The sequence below is a fragment of the Rana temporaria genome, chromosome 4, assembly GCF_905171775.1.
Source record: "Rana temporaria chromosome 4, aRanTem1.1, whole genome shotgun sequence".
NCBI lineage: Eukaryota > Metazoa > Chordata > Amphibia > Anura > Ranidae > Rana > Rana temporaria.
Window position 1 is genome coordinate 116697018 of NC_053492.1, and position 15266 is coordinate 116712283.

The 15266-nt window shown below is 42.8% G+C and overlaps 1 protein-coding gene across 1 annotated transcript in view; it reads right to left on the reverse strand.

The window, feature by feature from the left end:
* Positions 1–4570: 4570 nt before the first annotated feature.
* The window catches only part of PROC (protein C, inactivator of coagulation factors Va and VIIIa), an 81253-nt gene continuing 70557 nt past the window's right edge, over positions 4571–15266 (reverse strand). The window contains exons 8-9 of the mRNA XM_040348873.1: positions 6682–6805; positions 4571–5301 (exon numbers count right to left, since the gene is read on the reverse strand). Coding sequence (XP_040204807.1) covers positions 4700–5301; positions 6682–6805 — 726 coding nt within the window. The 3' untranslated portion in view covers positions 4571–4699. The remainder of the gene's footprint in view (positions 5302–6681; positions 6806–15266) is intronic.

A 15266-nucleotide genomic window follows, 5' to 3' on the forward strand; every position in this document is an offset into this window, starting at 1 on the left:
GCCAGATCACCAGGTGAAAACAGAGGGCAAAAAGCCTGAAAAGAGAAAACAAATACAGCCATCTAAAGATTGGTAAGCTGCAATATATTACATTTTTGGTTTTGGGTTTAACCACTTGACCACTGGGCACTTAAACCCACTTAACAACCAGACCAATTTTCAGCTTTCGGTGCTCTCACATTTTGAATGACAATTACTCAGTCATACAACACTGTACCCAAATGAAATTTTTGTCCTTTTTTTCACACAAATAGAGCTTTATTTTGGTGGTATTTGATCACCTCTGCGGTTTTTTTTTCCACTATAAATGAAAAAAGAATGAAAATGTTGTAAAAAAAAAAAGAATTTTTCTTCATTTCTATTATAAAATGTTGTAAAAAGTACTTTTTCTTCATAATAGGTGGTACTGGTGGGCACAGGCGGCACTGGTGGGTACAGACGGCACTGATGTGGCACTGCAGTGGCGCAGATGAGCACTGATGGGCACTGGTGTGGCACAGATGTGGAACTGCTGGGCACTAAAACTTCATGTCCAGCAGATGAATGGCTCACACATAAGGAATTTCCCCTACTCGGCTCAGTGTCTGGCTCACTTCCACAATCATTAACGCAGCACATAGGGAGGTGTGTACATTTGTGATCACGCCATCATTGGATGGCGCGATCACGTGGTAAAGAGCCGCATTCATTGGCCCTTTACCGCGATCCTTGTTGCTGCGGGTCCCGTGGACCCGGCGAGCACAGACGATCGCGTGTGCGCGCCCAAAGGGGGGCGCGCGGGAGCGGTTCTCTGGGAGGACTTCCATGGACGTCCTCCCAGAGTTAAGGAACCGCCTTGTAGCCGTAATTCGGCTATGGGGCGGTGATTAAGTGGTTAATATCACTTTAATTAACATTATGGTAACCAAAATTGTTCTTCGATCTAGGAGGTAGATTATAACACATCCATAGTGTGAATTTTATTGTGCAAGTTTTCCTTTAATAATGACACTAAAAAAAAATTCTAATATAAAATAAATGCAGTGCTACAAAAAGAAAGGGCCTGTTTACTAGTGTTGCTCACGAATATTCGCATTGCGAATATTCGACTCGAATATAGCATATTCGAGAAATCGCGCTATATTTCGAATTTCGCGGTGAATATTCGCAATTCCGAATATTCGCATTTTTTCAATTTGATTTTTAAAACAGATCACATCCTATCGACGTCTAAAAGCATTGCTGGTATGATTAGAGACCCTGGGCCGAGTAGCTAAGCTGAGGCGATCCTATTATGTTGCCAAATTGAAAAAAAAAAAATTGCGATTTTTCGCTATTGCGAATGCGAAAATGATTGCGAATTTTCGATAACTGTGGTAGGAGAACTCTGATTGTCTCTGATGCAAAAGGGGGGTGCTTTGTGTATGTGTATGTTATGAATATTTGTATGTTTGATATTATTATTTTTTGTAAGAAGGAAAAAATTGCGCATACCTTAAAAAAGGGGAGAATACAGCAGCAACTCAAAAATGTTATACAACATAAATTAATACAAGACAGAAAATGGAGTCGCTCTACAAGAATAAAAAATATGTCTAGTGACAAGACATGTGGGCAAATTATAAAATAAGCAAGCGCAAATAACTTGTGAAATACACAGTGAAACAAATATATAAAGAAATATAGTCCCAATAATAGAAAAATAATCTTTCATAAAAATGTCTTTGATATGTGAAGTGAAAAAAAGTCCAAAGCATGCAGCATGAACGTGTTCAATCTTCAAGGTGTTTGATTGACAAACGGCTGTGACAGATGGATAGAGTAAAGAATCACCACCAATGCAAAACACTTTTTATTTTCTATTGTAAAATATCAAGAATATTCTGAGCCAATCAGAGTGCTCCTTCCGCATTTGCCGAATATTCGCAATTATTTTGTATTGTAAAATATCAAGAATATTCTGAGCCAATCAGAGTGCTCCTTCTGCATTTGCCGAATATTCGCAATTATTTTGTATTGTAAAATATCAAGAATATTCTGAGCCAATCAGAGTGCTCCTTCTGCATTTGCCGAATATTCGCAATTATTTTGTATTGTAAAATATCAAGAATATTCTGAGCCAATCAGAGTGCTCCTTCCGCATTTGCCGAATATTCGCAATTATTTTGTATTGTAAAATATCACGAATATTCTGAGCCAATCAGAGTGCTCCTACAGCATTTCTCGAAATTGCGCAATAAATATCGCATTCGCATGTTGCGATATTTCGATAAAATATCACGAATATTCTGAGCCAATCAGAGCGCTCCTCCAGCATTTCTCGAAATTGCGCAATAAATATCGCATTCGCATGTTGCGATATTTCGATAAAATATCACGAATATTCTGAGCCAATCAGAGTGCTCCTACCGCAGTTATCAAAAAATCGCAATTATTTTCGCATTCGCAATAGCGAAAAATCGCAATCATTTACTTTCGATAAAATATCACGAATATTCGAATTTAGCGAATATATCTCGAATATTCGAATATATATTCGAGATATATCGCGAAATCGAATATGGCATATTCTGCTCAACACTACTGTTTACATTTGTGTTAACCGTCTGAAGTGCAATCCACTGTGGACCATTCTTCAGAGGGTGTTTGTCAGGTGGTGTTATGTCACAGCCTCACTGCCTGTTTTAGCCTCCAAATGATCAAACCACCACGCCGCAACCACATGCATTTTACATGGTTGCGTCATGGCCCTGTTCACTTGAATGTGTGGCATTTGGCAAAAGGTATTGCCTGCCAGATGCAACAGTGTGGATCATTTTTGCTGTGTTGCAGGATTGTGTGTATATCCCCATGTTGCTGCCTTTTCAGCATATGGGGAGCGTTTGGGGGAGTAAAAAAGCCCCTTAACCGCATATTTTTATCACCTCTTCCTCCCTCCCAACCACAAGTGTAGACTATAAACACTATTTTTATAAGTTTCATATAAATGATAAATATTAATCCCTAAGTTTAGCCTAAAATACAAACATAAACATCAGAACAAGGGACATAACTCACACTTAATATAATGTGTCTCTTGTGCTGATTCTTCTTGGTTTAGAAGAAGTTTTGCACTTTCCTACCCACCCGCCATAATATTTAGATGCAGCAGGGGTTAATACAACTAAAGGGCTGTCAGGAGCTTTCTGCCTTGTCATTCATTGAAGCTGTACAATAGCTTCTATAGATGACACAGGATCTCTGAATGGGGGGACTGGCGGGTGATTGAGAGGTCTGGCTCTTCCATTAAGAGATCCTTCGTCAGTCATGTCTGTAGGGTTGGCATCTATGAATGGCACAGTGGGGAGTAAGGTGTGGGAATTGTCAAGTTTCACAGGAAGATTACAGCATCGGGGGGGGCTTGGGTGGTTTTATGGGGGATAGGAAAGAGGAAAATTTCTCCTAAATCAAGAAGAATCAGCATAAGGGACACATACTAGGCTATCAAAAAATATAGCTAAAAATTCACCGTTAACTGCTTGCAGACCAGCGCACCACTATATACGTCGACAGCATGGCACGGACAGGCAGAAGTACGTATATATATATGTCCCCTTTAAGAAGCCGGCATTGTGGGCTTGCGTGCCCGCCGGGAACTCAGTGACTCTGACCGCAGGTCCCGCGGACTCGATGTCCGCGGGCATACCTGCGATCATGTCATGGTGAGGAAGAATGGGGAAATGCTTTTGTAAACAAGCATTTCCCCAGCCTTCCTAGTGACAGGACAGTGTACACAGCTTCCTGTAATCGGAAGCTGTGATCACTGTAGTGTCACAGTAAGCCCATCCCCCCTACAGTTAGAACATGTCCCTAGGCATTCTTAACCCCTTCAGCGCCACCTAGTGGTTAACCCCTTCACTGCCAGTGTAATTTTCACAGTAATCAGTGCATTTTTATAGCACTGATGGCTGTTAAAATGACAATGGTCCTAAAAATGTGTCAAAAGTGTCCGATGAGTCCGCCATAATGTCGCAGTCATGATAAAAATCGCTGATCGCCGCCATTACTAGTAAAAAAAATAAAATATTAATAAAAATGCCATAAAACTATTTTGTAGACGCTATAACTTTTGCACAAACCGATCAATAAACGCATATCAAAAATATGTAGAAAAATACATATCGGCCTAAACTGAGGAAAACAAAAATGTTTCTTTTATTTCTTTTTTGGGGATATTTATTATGGCAAAATTGTCACTCTTTTTTTTGTTTATAGTGCAAACAATTAAAATTGCAGAGGTGATCAAATACCACCAAAAGAAAGCTCTATTTGTGGGAAAAAAGGATGTAAATTTTGTTTGGAAACAACATCGCATGACCGCGCAATTGTCAGTTAAAGCGACGCAGTGCCGAATCGTAAAAAGTGGCCCGGTCATTGACCAGCAAGCAAAATGGTCCGGGGCTTAAGTGGTTAATTGATGGCAAATAAGGGTTAAACAGACATAACACTAAATTGTGAATGAAGGCCCCCTGACCACAGTGTCCAGCCCTGGTTTGCAATTAACAATTATTGACACCCAAGTCTCTAATCTTTTACAATAATACAGAAAAAGTATGGCATTGATTATGATCTTTATTGCATTTCTTTATAAAATGCTGGCAAATAGTTAAAACAATGTTTTTCATGAGAATTATCGCACTTGTCTTTAAATGAGTTGCAGTAGTTGTTTTCTAATAGACGATTATCTTTCAGTTTTTTTTTTGTGACTCGGCTTCACTTTTTTCAACTCAGTCTCATAGTTTGCCATGGTCTGATCTATCCAGTCAAGGTAATAATGAACTTTAGTGTAAACTCCAAAATTATCCAGCCGTCCACAACCCTCTCCCCAACTCACCAGCCCAGCAAGAAACCAGGTATCACCAAATCTAATCACCATGGGCCCCCCACTGTCCCCACTGCATGCATCCTGACTGTCTCCCAGGGTTCCTGCACATAGCATATTACCTGTTATTCTGCCACGCATAACATCTGAACAGTTGTTTTGGGAGACTATAGGGACCTGTATATAGCTAAGGATCGTTGTGCGGTTGCGATAGGTTTGATCCTGGTACCCCCAGCCAGTTACAATTGTCTCTGTGCCCTCTAATGTCAGGTTTCTTTCAGCAAGTCCATAGCTTGGTAGACAAATGGGCAGCACATATTTGTTATACACAGCAGCCTGGTTAAGACGCATAAGAGCAATGTCATTATTGACTTCCGCAGGGTCAAACTTGGGATGAGGGAAAAGCTTGGTGACTGCAATTTGCTGCTCTGTGTCTTCCAGAATCCGGCGGTCGTATTCACCTGTAATAAAATGTGTTTCAAGAATGAATAAGAGAGGGTAGGTATCAAAAATTACTTTTTCTGCAGGAATATAGCAGAGATATATGATACATTAATAATGACTACAACAAATCAAATATAGAATTTTATTTTATTTTATTTACAGTCTTTAAAGGAAGGCCAGAGTTTTGTTAAAAAGTATCCACAAGTAAATTATGTAAATCCTTTCAAGACTTTAATTCAATTAATTTAAGCTGATCCGTTTGGAATGGGGAGTACACTTTTGAGTAGAGTGTCCACTAGCCAAAAACCGAAGTATAACAGTTAGAACAATATCCTCGGGGCATTATATTTAGTATGCACTAAGTTTGTAAAAATTTGTGAAGTGGTTTAATGACAAATTATTCTCCATCATTTAGTAATTTCAAATTCAATGCGCTCTAAAACATTTTTTTTTTTTATTACTCTTTATTTAAAGAAAGACATAGTTTGACAAACCCAACCCTGGATCAAAACACCTCAGATGAAGCTGAGTGACATATTTGTAAATGAACACAAATGACTGTTAGACCAGCCATACATGGTTCAAATCTTGGTTTAGCAGGAACCATCCGAGATTCGAACGGTTAATGAGCAGACTGAATGTATCAAGTTGATCAAGCAATCAATTTGGGTACAACCAGCCTGCCGGATTCTCTTGTGATTATCGCTAGCGGCTGCTACATCCGCTAAAGTGATAATCACTGTCTTCTCCCTGAGGGGATGTCTTCCACCGCTCACCCCTGCCAAGAGAAGACAATTGCTGATTTCCCTGTCAAAACTGCCTGTGTTGATGGGGGAATCGTGTGGCTTTCTTTCCTGCAACTCATGGTGTATGGCCTGCCTTACAATAATTTTGTGAAGGCAAGCAACCTCTCGTTGGATATACAGAACGCAATGCAAGGAAATAAAATAAAATAAAGAATAAGACTTGCGCCCAAACATGTATATAAAGCCTCTAAGGCCTGTTGCTGTTTCCTGGTGCCTTCTAAATTTTTTTTAATGGATTTAATCAAAAGGGGAGAAAACTGAAGAAAAAAAAAGGGGGGGGTGGGGAGAGAGGGGAAATGTGTCAAAGGGAGGGACAAATCAGAAGACACCTAACCAAGGCGTATGGTACAGAACCAACAATAACTCTACTGTATCTAGCCAGTAACGCAGAGCCATGAGGTAAAATCTTCTATAGCATTTATTTTGTCTGTCAAATTGGTCTAAATGGAGGCTGTTCTAATCAAATTTTTTTTATGAGGGGGAAGTTAAAATTCGACAGGGTGTCACAAGAACATATCTGAGTCCATGTTGCCATAATTCTTAGACAAGTAATAAGCACAACACAAAAAGGTAGAATAAACAGGTACATACCGAGCCGTACATAGAACTTTGCATCATTTGGAGCTCCTTTGAAGCAGTGTGCTGCCGTGAGGACCCAGTATGGGTGAATAAGAACTCCGCCACAGAAAAACTTCTTACCATGAACAAGTAAAGCCTGAAATCACAAGAAAAAGCAGACAGTGCAAATTTCAACCGTAGTGCTAAATCAATGGAGATGATAGCACAAACCCCCTGTTGAAGAGAGTAGGAAGCATCTGTAGTAATGAATACATCTCAACTTTGGGCCCTTTCACGCAAACATGTCCGTGTACAGGCTCCACTTTGCTCAGCGGGGATCGCTCTGTCGATCCCCGCTGAGCAGGCAGATGACAGGTCTGTCTCTGCACACTGTGCGGGCACTGACCTGTCAGAGTGCTGCTCTCCCCTATGGGGGATCGGGTGAAGACGGACCGTAGAGTCCATTTTCATCTGATCCGATCAGCCAGACGGATGGAAAATAGGTTTTCCATCTGTCACACTTTAGCAGATCGGAGCGGGTCAGATGTCAGCGGGCATGACACCGCTCCATATAGGTGCACGGAGCGTCCGTTTATGTCCGCCTACAAAACTGACAGGCGGTCAGATTAGAAAGAGGGGCACCATTTAGCACAAAGTAGGAAGGCAAAGGCTACACCCCCGATAAGCTCCCTGGTACTTAAAAATGATTGGGTGAACCTACAAGTGATACTTTTCACCAGTACCTTTTGTCACTATTGCAACAATTAGTGCATTAATAGTTGGTTGGATAAAAGTCTAGTATAGTAAAAAAAATAAAAAATTAAACGGTCTATACATCAGACCACAAAGAGGGGCAACTGAGGAGGAAAGAGAGACATTTGGGAGCTATGTTAATAAAATGGTGGGTATTCCAGCAGAGATTACATAAATAGCGTTCTAGTGATAAAACAGAGTACAGTGCAGTCAAGCATATCCATCAAATCTGCAATTCCGTTATAGACACATCAGCCATGGAGGCAGGGCCGTCTTTAATATGGTTTGTGCCCTGGGCAAGAATTTTTTTTGGGCCCCCCTCCAGCTTATTTTGGGCCTGGCTGGTTCACATGTATAATTTGGCGGTTCTCATTTGTGCAGGTACAGCAGCCCATTGATTTGAATGGGCTGCCATGCCTTCGTTTCCTGCAGAAAAAAAGGTGCATTCAGCATTTTAAAAATACAGTTGCCTTGAAATCCATTCTGCTTTTGCACCATGCTACTTACCTGCAGTTCTTGCACACACAAACGCACTGTGTTTTTAAAAGCGTGAACTAAACGTCTAAAAATGCAGCAAGTTTGACAGTGCGGGAACTGCAGATAAGTCACAGCAGACAGCAGAATGGACAGACAGTGCTGTATTTCAGTGCTTGATGGGCATAGGCGTGAGGCATGAGGCATGCGCTTTTCTTTGCAGGAAAATACATGTGAACCAGCCAGGCCCAAAATAAGCCCATCAAGCAGTTAAATACAGACATTAATGCCATGTGCTCTGAGGCCTTACTCAGCATGGACTGCAGGTCTGGTCTGTGATTTAAAGAGTTCCTCTATTTTACACATGGCATGGCATGGGGTCCCATGGTGCTAAAGCAGAATGGACAGACGGTGCTGTGACCCCATCCCATGCCATGTGTAAAATAGAGGAACTTTTTTAAAACACTGACTAGACCTGCAGTGAATCATCAAATATTATAAAGACTTTGGGCACACTCTACAGAAAACTTCTATTTACAATATAGATTAGCAAACAGTGACATACCTTGAGGAGCAGGAAGAAGTTAGCCTCGGGAAGAGCAAACTGGGGATGTTATAAAATCACATTCTAATTCACTTTTATATACAAGCAGCACCCAGTGGCAGGAAGGGAGAAGTGCACGTCTAAAGGGAAGCCAGGGGTGCTGTACATTTTAAAACACCGGGAAGGGAAGCAGTACTGTCACTGGCTGCGTGCCGCTGATGATTTTCAGCCTGATTTGTGGGCAGCACAGGGGTTTAACGGGCGGCAGGGCCGCCATCAGGAATTATGGGGCCACTTACACAGCTTCAGGCATGGGCCCCCTGGAGCAGAGAACCGGGGGGGGGGGTGCTGCCGCCTGAAATTGAGAAGCAGGGGGGGCTGCCACGAATTTAGAAGCGGGGGGCCCTTTACAAAAAAGAAATAAAGAAAGAAATAAAGAAAAATATATAAAAAAAAGGGGTGTAGCCATGTGGGGCCCTGGGGACCTCTGGGCCCTTTAATAAAAAGAAAAAATATATATATATATATATATATATATATATATATATATTTTTTTTTTTTTTTTTTTAAAGGGGGTTGCCATCTGGGGCCCTGGGGACCTCTGGGCGCTTTAATAATTTTTTTTATAAAAATAAATTAAAAAAAAAGGGGGGTTGCCATCCGGGACCTCTGGGCCCTTTAATAAAAAATAAAATATATATTTAATATAAAAAAGAAACATTTATAAAAAAAAGGGGGGGTTGCCATCCAGGGCCCTGGGGACCTTTGGGCCCTTTAATAATAATAATAACATATATATATATATATATATATATATATATATATATATATATATATATATATATATATATAAAAATAAAAGAAATAATGAGATATATATAAAAAGATTTTTTTTATAAAAAAAAGGGGGGTTGTCATCCGGGGCCCTGGGGAACTACGGGCCCCTGGGGACCCCAGACCTCTAAAAAAAAATTGTCCCTTTAATAAAAAAATATATATTAAATTTTTTTTTATTTAAATATAAATAAAAAAAAGGGGGGGTTGCCATCTGGGGCCCTGGGGGCCTCCGGACCCCTAAAAAAAAAAAAATTTTTCAAAGGGGGTTGCTTTGGGCCCCCAACATTGACAGGGCCCTGGGCAGCTGCCCCATTTGCCCTGTGGTAAAGACGGCCCTGCATGGAGGTGTGTCCTAGGCTGCCCCTAAAAATTTTTGAAGATTGCAGAATGTACACTGAGCTGCACATGTGCAGGCCATTTTACATTCCCTCATGCTGCCTGGGTGCTAGGGTGACTGCACTACTGCGCATGTGTGGGAGTGACATCATCCCACACTGGCCAATCAAGATGGCCGAAGATCGGCAGCTGGAAGAAGTCGGGGAGAAGATGCTGGCGGAGGGAATGGACTTTCTGTGTGTCGGACCGTCTGCACTTATGTAAGCATTTTTACCTTATATTCTGCTTTAAATCTATATGCACTCTTTACACTCTTTGTTCTACTTCACCATGCTTTTGAGCCATAAAAGTTAGAGATGAAGTATCTAATGAACTTCCAGTCTGACACTGGTAGAGTTGCTATCTTTTCTGGAAAATATACTAGCCTTACCATATTTTTAAGTATTATTTTCTTAATAATATTGCCAGCAAGTCACATTTTTACTGTCCAGGGTGGTAAAATACTGGTCAGCTACTAGGTTAAATGGGAGGAATTAATAAAAAGACTCTCAGACAAGATCAATCTTAACTGGTGCCGCTGTCCTTAAAAACCAATCAGCTACTAACTTTCATTTTTTTCCACACAGCTTAGAAAATTAATATTCTGCATGCCAGTTGAAACAAAATAGAGACAAAATAGAGACATGTGTCACTGTTCTCACAGTGCAGCTTGACTCCCCTAGATAAAAGCAACTGGTGTATCAGTCCTCCCAAAGGCACTGCTTAGCATAAAAAAAAACAGGCAGCCTGAAAGACATCCCAGGCATGTTCCCAATATACAGTTAAAGGGCTTTGCAATGCCACCAAACTTATCCCATTTCTTGCTGGCAAGGATGACAACTAATTTAATTAGAAGGATATTACATTATACATTATAGGGTATATGTCGAGATTTATTTCTAGGAGGGCCATGGCAGGGGTGAGATCCATCAAAATGCCAGTGAGATCTGCTAAAAACACAGAGACCGTATTCCAGAAACTGTATACATTTTTACAACTTCATAGGGTATGGTGAAGATTTCCTATTTGATCATTGCATCTCCAACAATTTGGCGAAGCTGTGGGATATATCCTTGATAGCCTATATGGCATCATATACCATCTGTTTAAATTTTTTGGTGAGTTATCCCAGTGATCAGTACAAGAGGAAGCCTTCCTGAATATTAAAATAACTTTCCTCCATTGGGTACCTGTGAAAGTCTGACATAAATCTTTTTCCCACTTGAGCATATGGGGGTTCTTGTAGTCTGTGGGGTATGTGGTGAGAAGGTTGTAAAATAAAGAGATACCTCTCACTCTTTGGTCTCTATAGTTTGTTAAGTATTGCCAAATTGTGGTCGGGATAGTTATGTTATTATGGGGAAGGAAGTTTTTTGGTCTAGAACGTTTTTCTATTTTACCTAATACCAATTCTTTATATCTTACAGGTAGCTCATTATAGAAGTTGTATCCCTGTTTGACCCATTCTGTTGATGTAATGCGGATTTTGCAGTAGTCTATTATTTTTACTGGCATTTGTACTGTAACATTGTCCTAAATTTTTGATTTGGATAAAACGTGTTTCCACGCTATCAATGTGGCTCTAATACTGGTTAAATTGGGGATGTTGATTTTTTTAAGTAAGTGGCTGGCCATAGAAAGTGCATACATGTCATGTCCTAGTGTTGCCTCCCTTTCAATAGTTGCCCATAAATTGCAAATAATCCCAATCCTCCCACTATTTTGTTGGAAGACAGTATAGAAAATGCTACTCTGGGTTTTTTCCCATTCCAGATAAAAAATGTAAGTTTCTTATTAATTTGTGTGAAAAATTAGTTACGCTTACCGGTAACGTCTTTTCCAGTAGTATTTCAGGACAGCCACAATTGAGAGATAGGCTCCGGTCAGCTGGGGAGACACAAGAACACATTAATAACCTACTATTATATAACATTATCATGTTGCGTCCTGGTCATTTATGAGACTTCCCAATTTTTCGGGTGGGTAACTAGGGCTGTCCTAAAAGACTACTGGAAAAGACGTTACCGGTAAGCGTAACTCTAATTTTCCCCTTTCGTCTTTCAGGACAGTCACAATTGAGAGCATAGACAGGCACTTACCAGCTAGGGTGGGACTACAGCTTGCAGAACCTTTCGCCCAAAGGCTTGCTCACCTGCCGACACCAGGTCCACTCTGTAGTGTTTTACGAAAGTGGCATAGCTGGACCATGTTGCTGCCTTGCATATCTGTTCTGGTGTTGCTCCAGCCTTTTCTGCCTGAGAAGCTGCCAAAGCTTGGGTAGAGTGTGCCTTTATCCCTGCAGGGATCTCTTTACCAGCCAAAGTATATGCCTGTCCAATGGTTACTCTGAGCCATCTGGCAATTGTGCGTCGAGACGCTTTGTATCCTTTTCTGGCACCAGAAAATAAAATAAACAATGAGTCTGACTTTCTAAATGCTTTTGTCAGCTCTAGGTAGTGCAGGATGCATCCCCTGACATCCAAAGTACTGAACCGTAATTCCCCTTCACCTGAGGGATTGGGATAAATGGAAGGTAGAAATACCTCCTGACTTCTATGGAATTTCGAGGTCACCTTTGGTAAAAATGCTGGATCGGTCTTAAAAATGACCCAATCTGGAAAAATAACGCAAAAAGGGGGTCTAACAGATAGGGTCTCCATCTCGCTGACCCTCCTAGCAGTGGTCACTGCAACCAAAAATACTGTTTTCAAGGTCAGCTCCTTTAGTAGACACTTGTTTAAGGGCTCAAAGGGAGTACCCGTGAGGGTCTGTAACACTAAGGATAGGTCCCAACTGGGGAAGGGAGGGCCCTGAGTTGGTCTCTGTCTAGAAAGTGCCCTGAAAAAACTGACTACCCAGGGGTTGGAGGCCAAGGGTTTTTCTAAATATGCACTAAGTGCTGAAATCTGACCTTTGAGGGTACTTACGGAAAGTCCCTTATCTGCTCCACACTGTAGGAATTCTAGAATGGCTGTGGGGCTCTGCACTGAACAGGAGCATCCTATGCACCACTTGTTAAAGCGAAGCCAAACTTTCCTGTAAATTCTGCAAGTCTTCTTTTTCCTGCTATTAAGGAGGGTGGCAATCAATCCTTCTGAAAACCCTTTGGATTTTAGCTTCCACTTGTGTACCTGCGGGCAGAGGACTGGGCCTTGTGAGAGGAGATCCTCTCGCGGTGGTAGGAATAAGGGAGGTCCCACAGCCAGCTGTTAGAGGATCGGGAACCAAGCTCTCTTGTACCAGGAACCAAGCTCTCTTGGGCCAATGTGGTGCCACTAGGATCAGGGAAGTGTTTTCCATCTGAAAATTCCTCAGAACTGCGGGTAATAGTACCGGTGGCGGGAATGCGTAACACATTCTGAACTGCCCATTTTGGGTCAGTGCATCTACCCCCCCTGTGCTCCCTCTCCTTTGTTTAGAGAGAAAAAACAGGGGGCTTTTCGCGTTTTCTTTGGACGCGAAGAGGTCCACCTCCGGTGGTCCCCATCTCTTGGCTAAGAGACAGAAGACCTCCTGATTGAGGGCCCATTCGCTCTCCCTCAGTTGTCTTCGACTGAGAAAGTCTGCCATCACATTTTTCTCTCCTCTCAGAAAGACTGCTGAGAGTGAGAGAGTGTTGATCTCGGCCCAGCCCAGAATGTCTGCTGCTAGGGCTGACAGAACTCCGCTCGGAGCCGCCACGGCCGAAGAATTGTCCGACCTTACCTGAGTGTGGTGTCCCCGGAGTTCTTCCTGGAAAAACCTGAGGGCTAGACCAACTGCCCTCAGCTCCTTCCAATTGGACGATCTCTTTAGTTCTTCGCACTTCCAGATGCCCTGTGCTAAAAGGGATCCCAGGTGTGCCCCCCAGCCCTTGCCACTTGCGTGGTTACCACCTGAGACAACGGGATAAGCCACAGACGTCCCTGCGACAGGTTTGTAACCTTCCTCCACCACCAGAGGGATCTTTTTACCTGATCTGATACCTGGACTAAGGTGTCTAGGACCTCTAGACTGTGATCCCAGACCCTAAGAACATAGGCCTGCAGGGGGCGAAAGTGAAAGCCTGCCCATTGGACTGCTGAGAGGGTAAACGTCAACAGTCCTAATGTTGACATCAGAGATCTTATCAAGACCTGTTGACTGCCCTGGATGGAGGCCACTCCATCGGGAGGAATACTCTTAAAAGGGTTGAGTCCAACAGGTACCCCAGGTAAGTGATACGTTGTGACGGGATCAGGCTGGATTTCTCCAAGTTCAGTAGCCACCCCAGGTCTGCTAGGACCTTTTTTGTAATATCCAGGTCTCTGGATAGCTGCTCTGGGGACGCGGCAAATAGAAGCAGGTCGTCCAGGTAAGCTATAATGGACACTCCCTGGAGTCGCAGAAATGCCATGGGTTCTGCTAGGACTTTGGTAAATATACGGGGAGATGAGGGTAGCCGAATGGCAGGGCTTGGAAATGTAGATGTACTACTGTTCCATCTAGGTCCACCACTAGTCGCAGAAAACTCAGAGCTTTCTGCGATCGGGACGTGTAAGTACACGTCTCTGAGGTCCAGAGATACCATAAAGCAGTTGTGGGGGAGAAGGGCTCTGACTGTGAATATCGACTCCATGCAGAATTTTTTGTACGCAATGGATCTGTTCAGAGGTTTCAAATTCAGAATTAGTCTGTATTTTCCTGAGGGTTTCTTCACAACGAAAATGTGTGAATAAAATCCCTTCCCTTCCTCCGTCTCTGGAACTCTGAGGACTACACTTTGATCCTCTAGCTCTCTTAAGGCCCCCAGCAAGGCTTCAGATTTTTCCTTGCCTCTGTGTAGCTGTGTGACTAGGTATATCTGGGGGGGGGGGTGGTCTTGCAAATTCCAGATGGTACCCCCTTCTTATGACTGCCAGGATGAACCGGTTGGGGGAAATTGCCTCCCACTGTGGGAGAAAGGCCCCCAGTCTTCCTCCCACCCTGACTGGGGAGTCATGGGTTTTTAGGGGGCTGGTCAGGAGGGCGAAAAATTGCCCCTCCTCTGCCCCTGCCTCTAGGGGTCCAAGCCTTCTTCTGCCCTTCAGGCTTGGGAGCCCCTTTTGTCTTTGCGGACGAAACCCCTTCCTTGCCTGCACCAGGGCCTTCCGTTTAGGAGGAAAGGACTTATTTTTGTCTGCCGTGCGGTCTAGAACTGTCTCTAGACCTGGGCCAAAGAGTACGTCTCCCGTAAGGGGTATCCCACATAGCTTGGTTTTAGAGGTGCTGTCCCCTGGCCAAGTTTTGAGCCAGAGGGCTCTTCTGGCAGAGTTAGCCAGGGAGGCCGACATGTGGACTGATTCCACTGAGGCGTCTGCTATGAAAGCGATTCCTCGCAGGATTGTAGGGAAGGAGGATAAGATGGTTTCCTTAGCCGTTCCTGCCTCAATGTGCTCTTGTATCTTAGAGAGCCAATGCTCTAAGTTGCGGGCCACAACTGTAACAGCCAGTTCAGGTTTTAGATTCCCCATTGTAGAGTCCCATGTCTTTTTCAAGAGGGAATCTATCCTCTTGTCCATGACATTGGCCAGGGTTTCCATGTCCTCAAACGCTAAATCGTTGTTTCTGGAAACCTGGGAGAAGGCCGAGTCTAATTTGGGGGTCTTGTTCCAAATAGACGTGGGATCATCCGAAA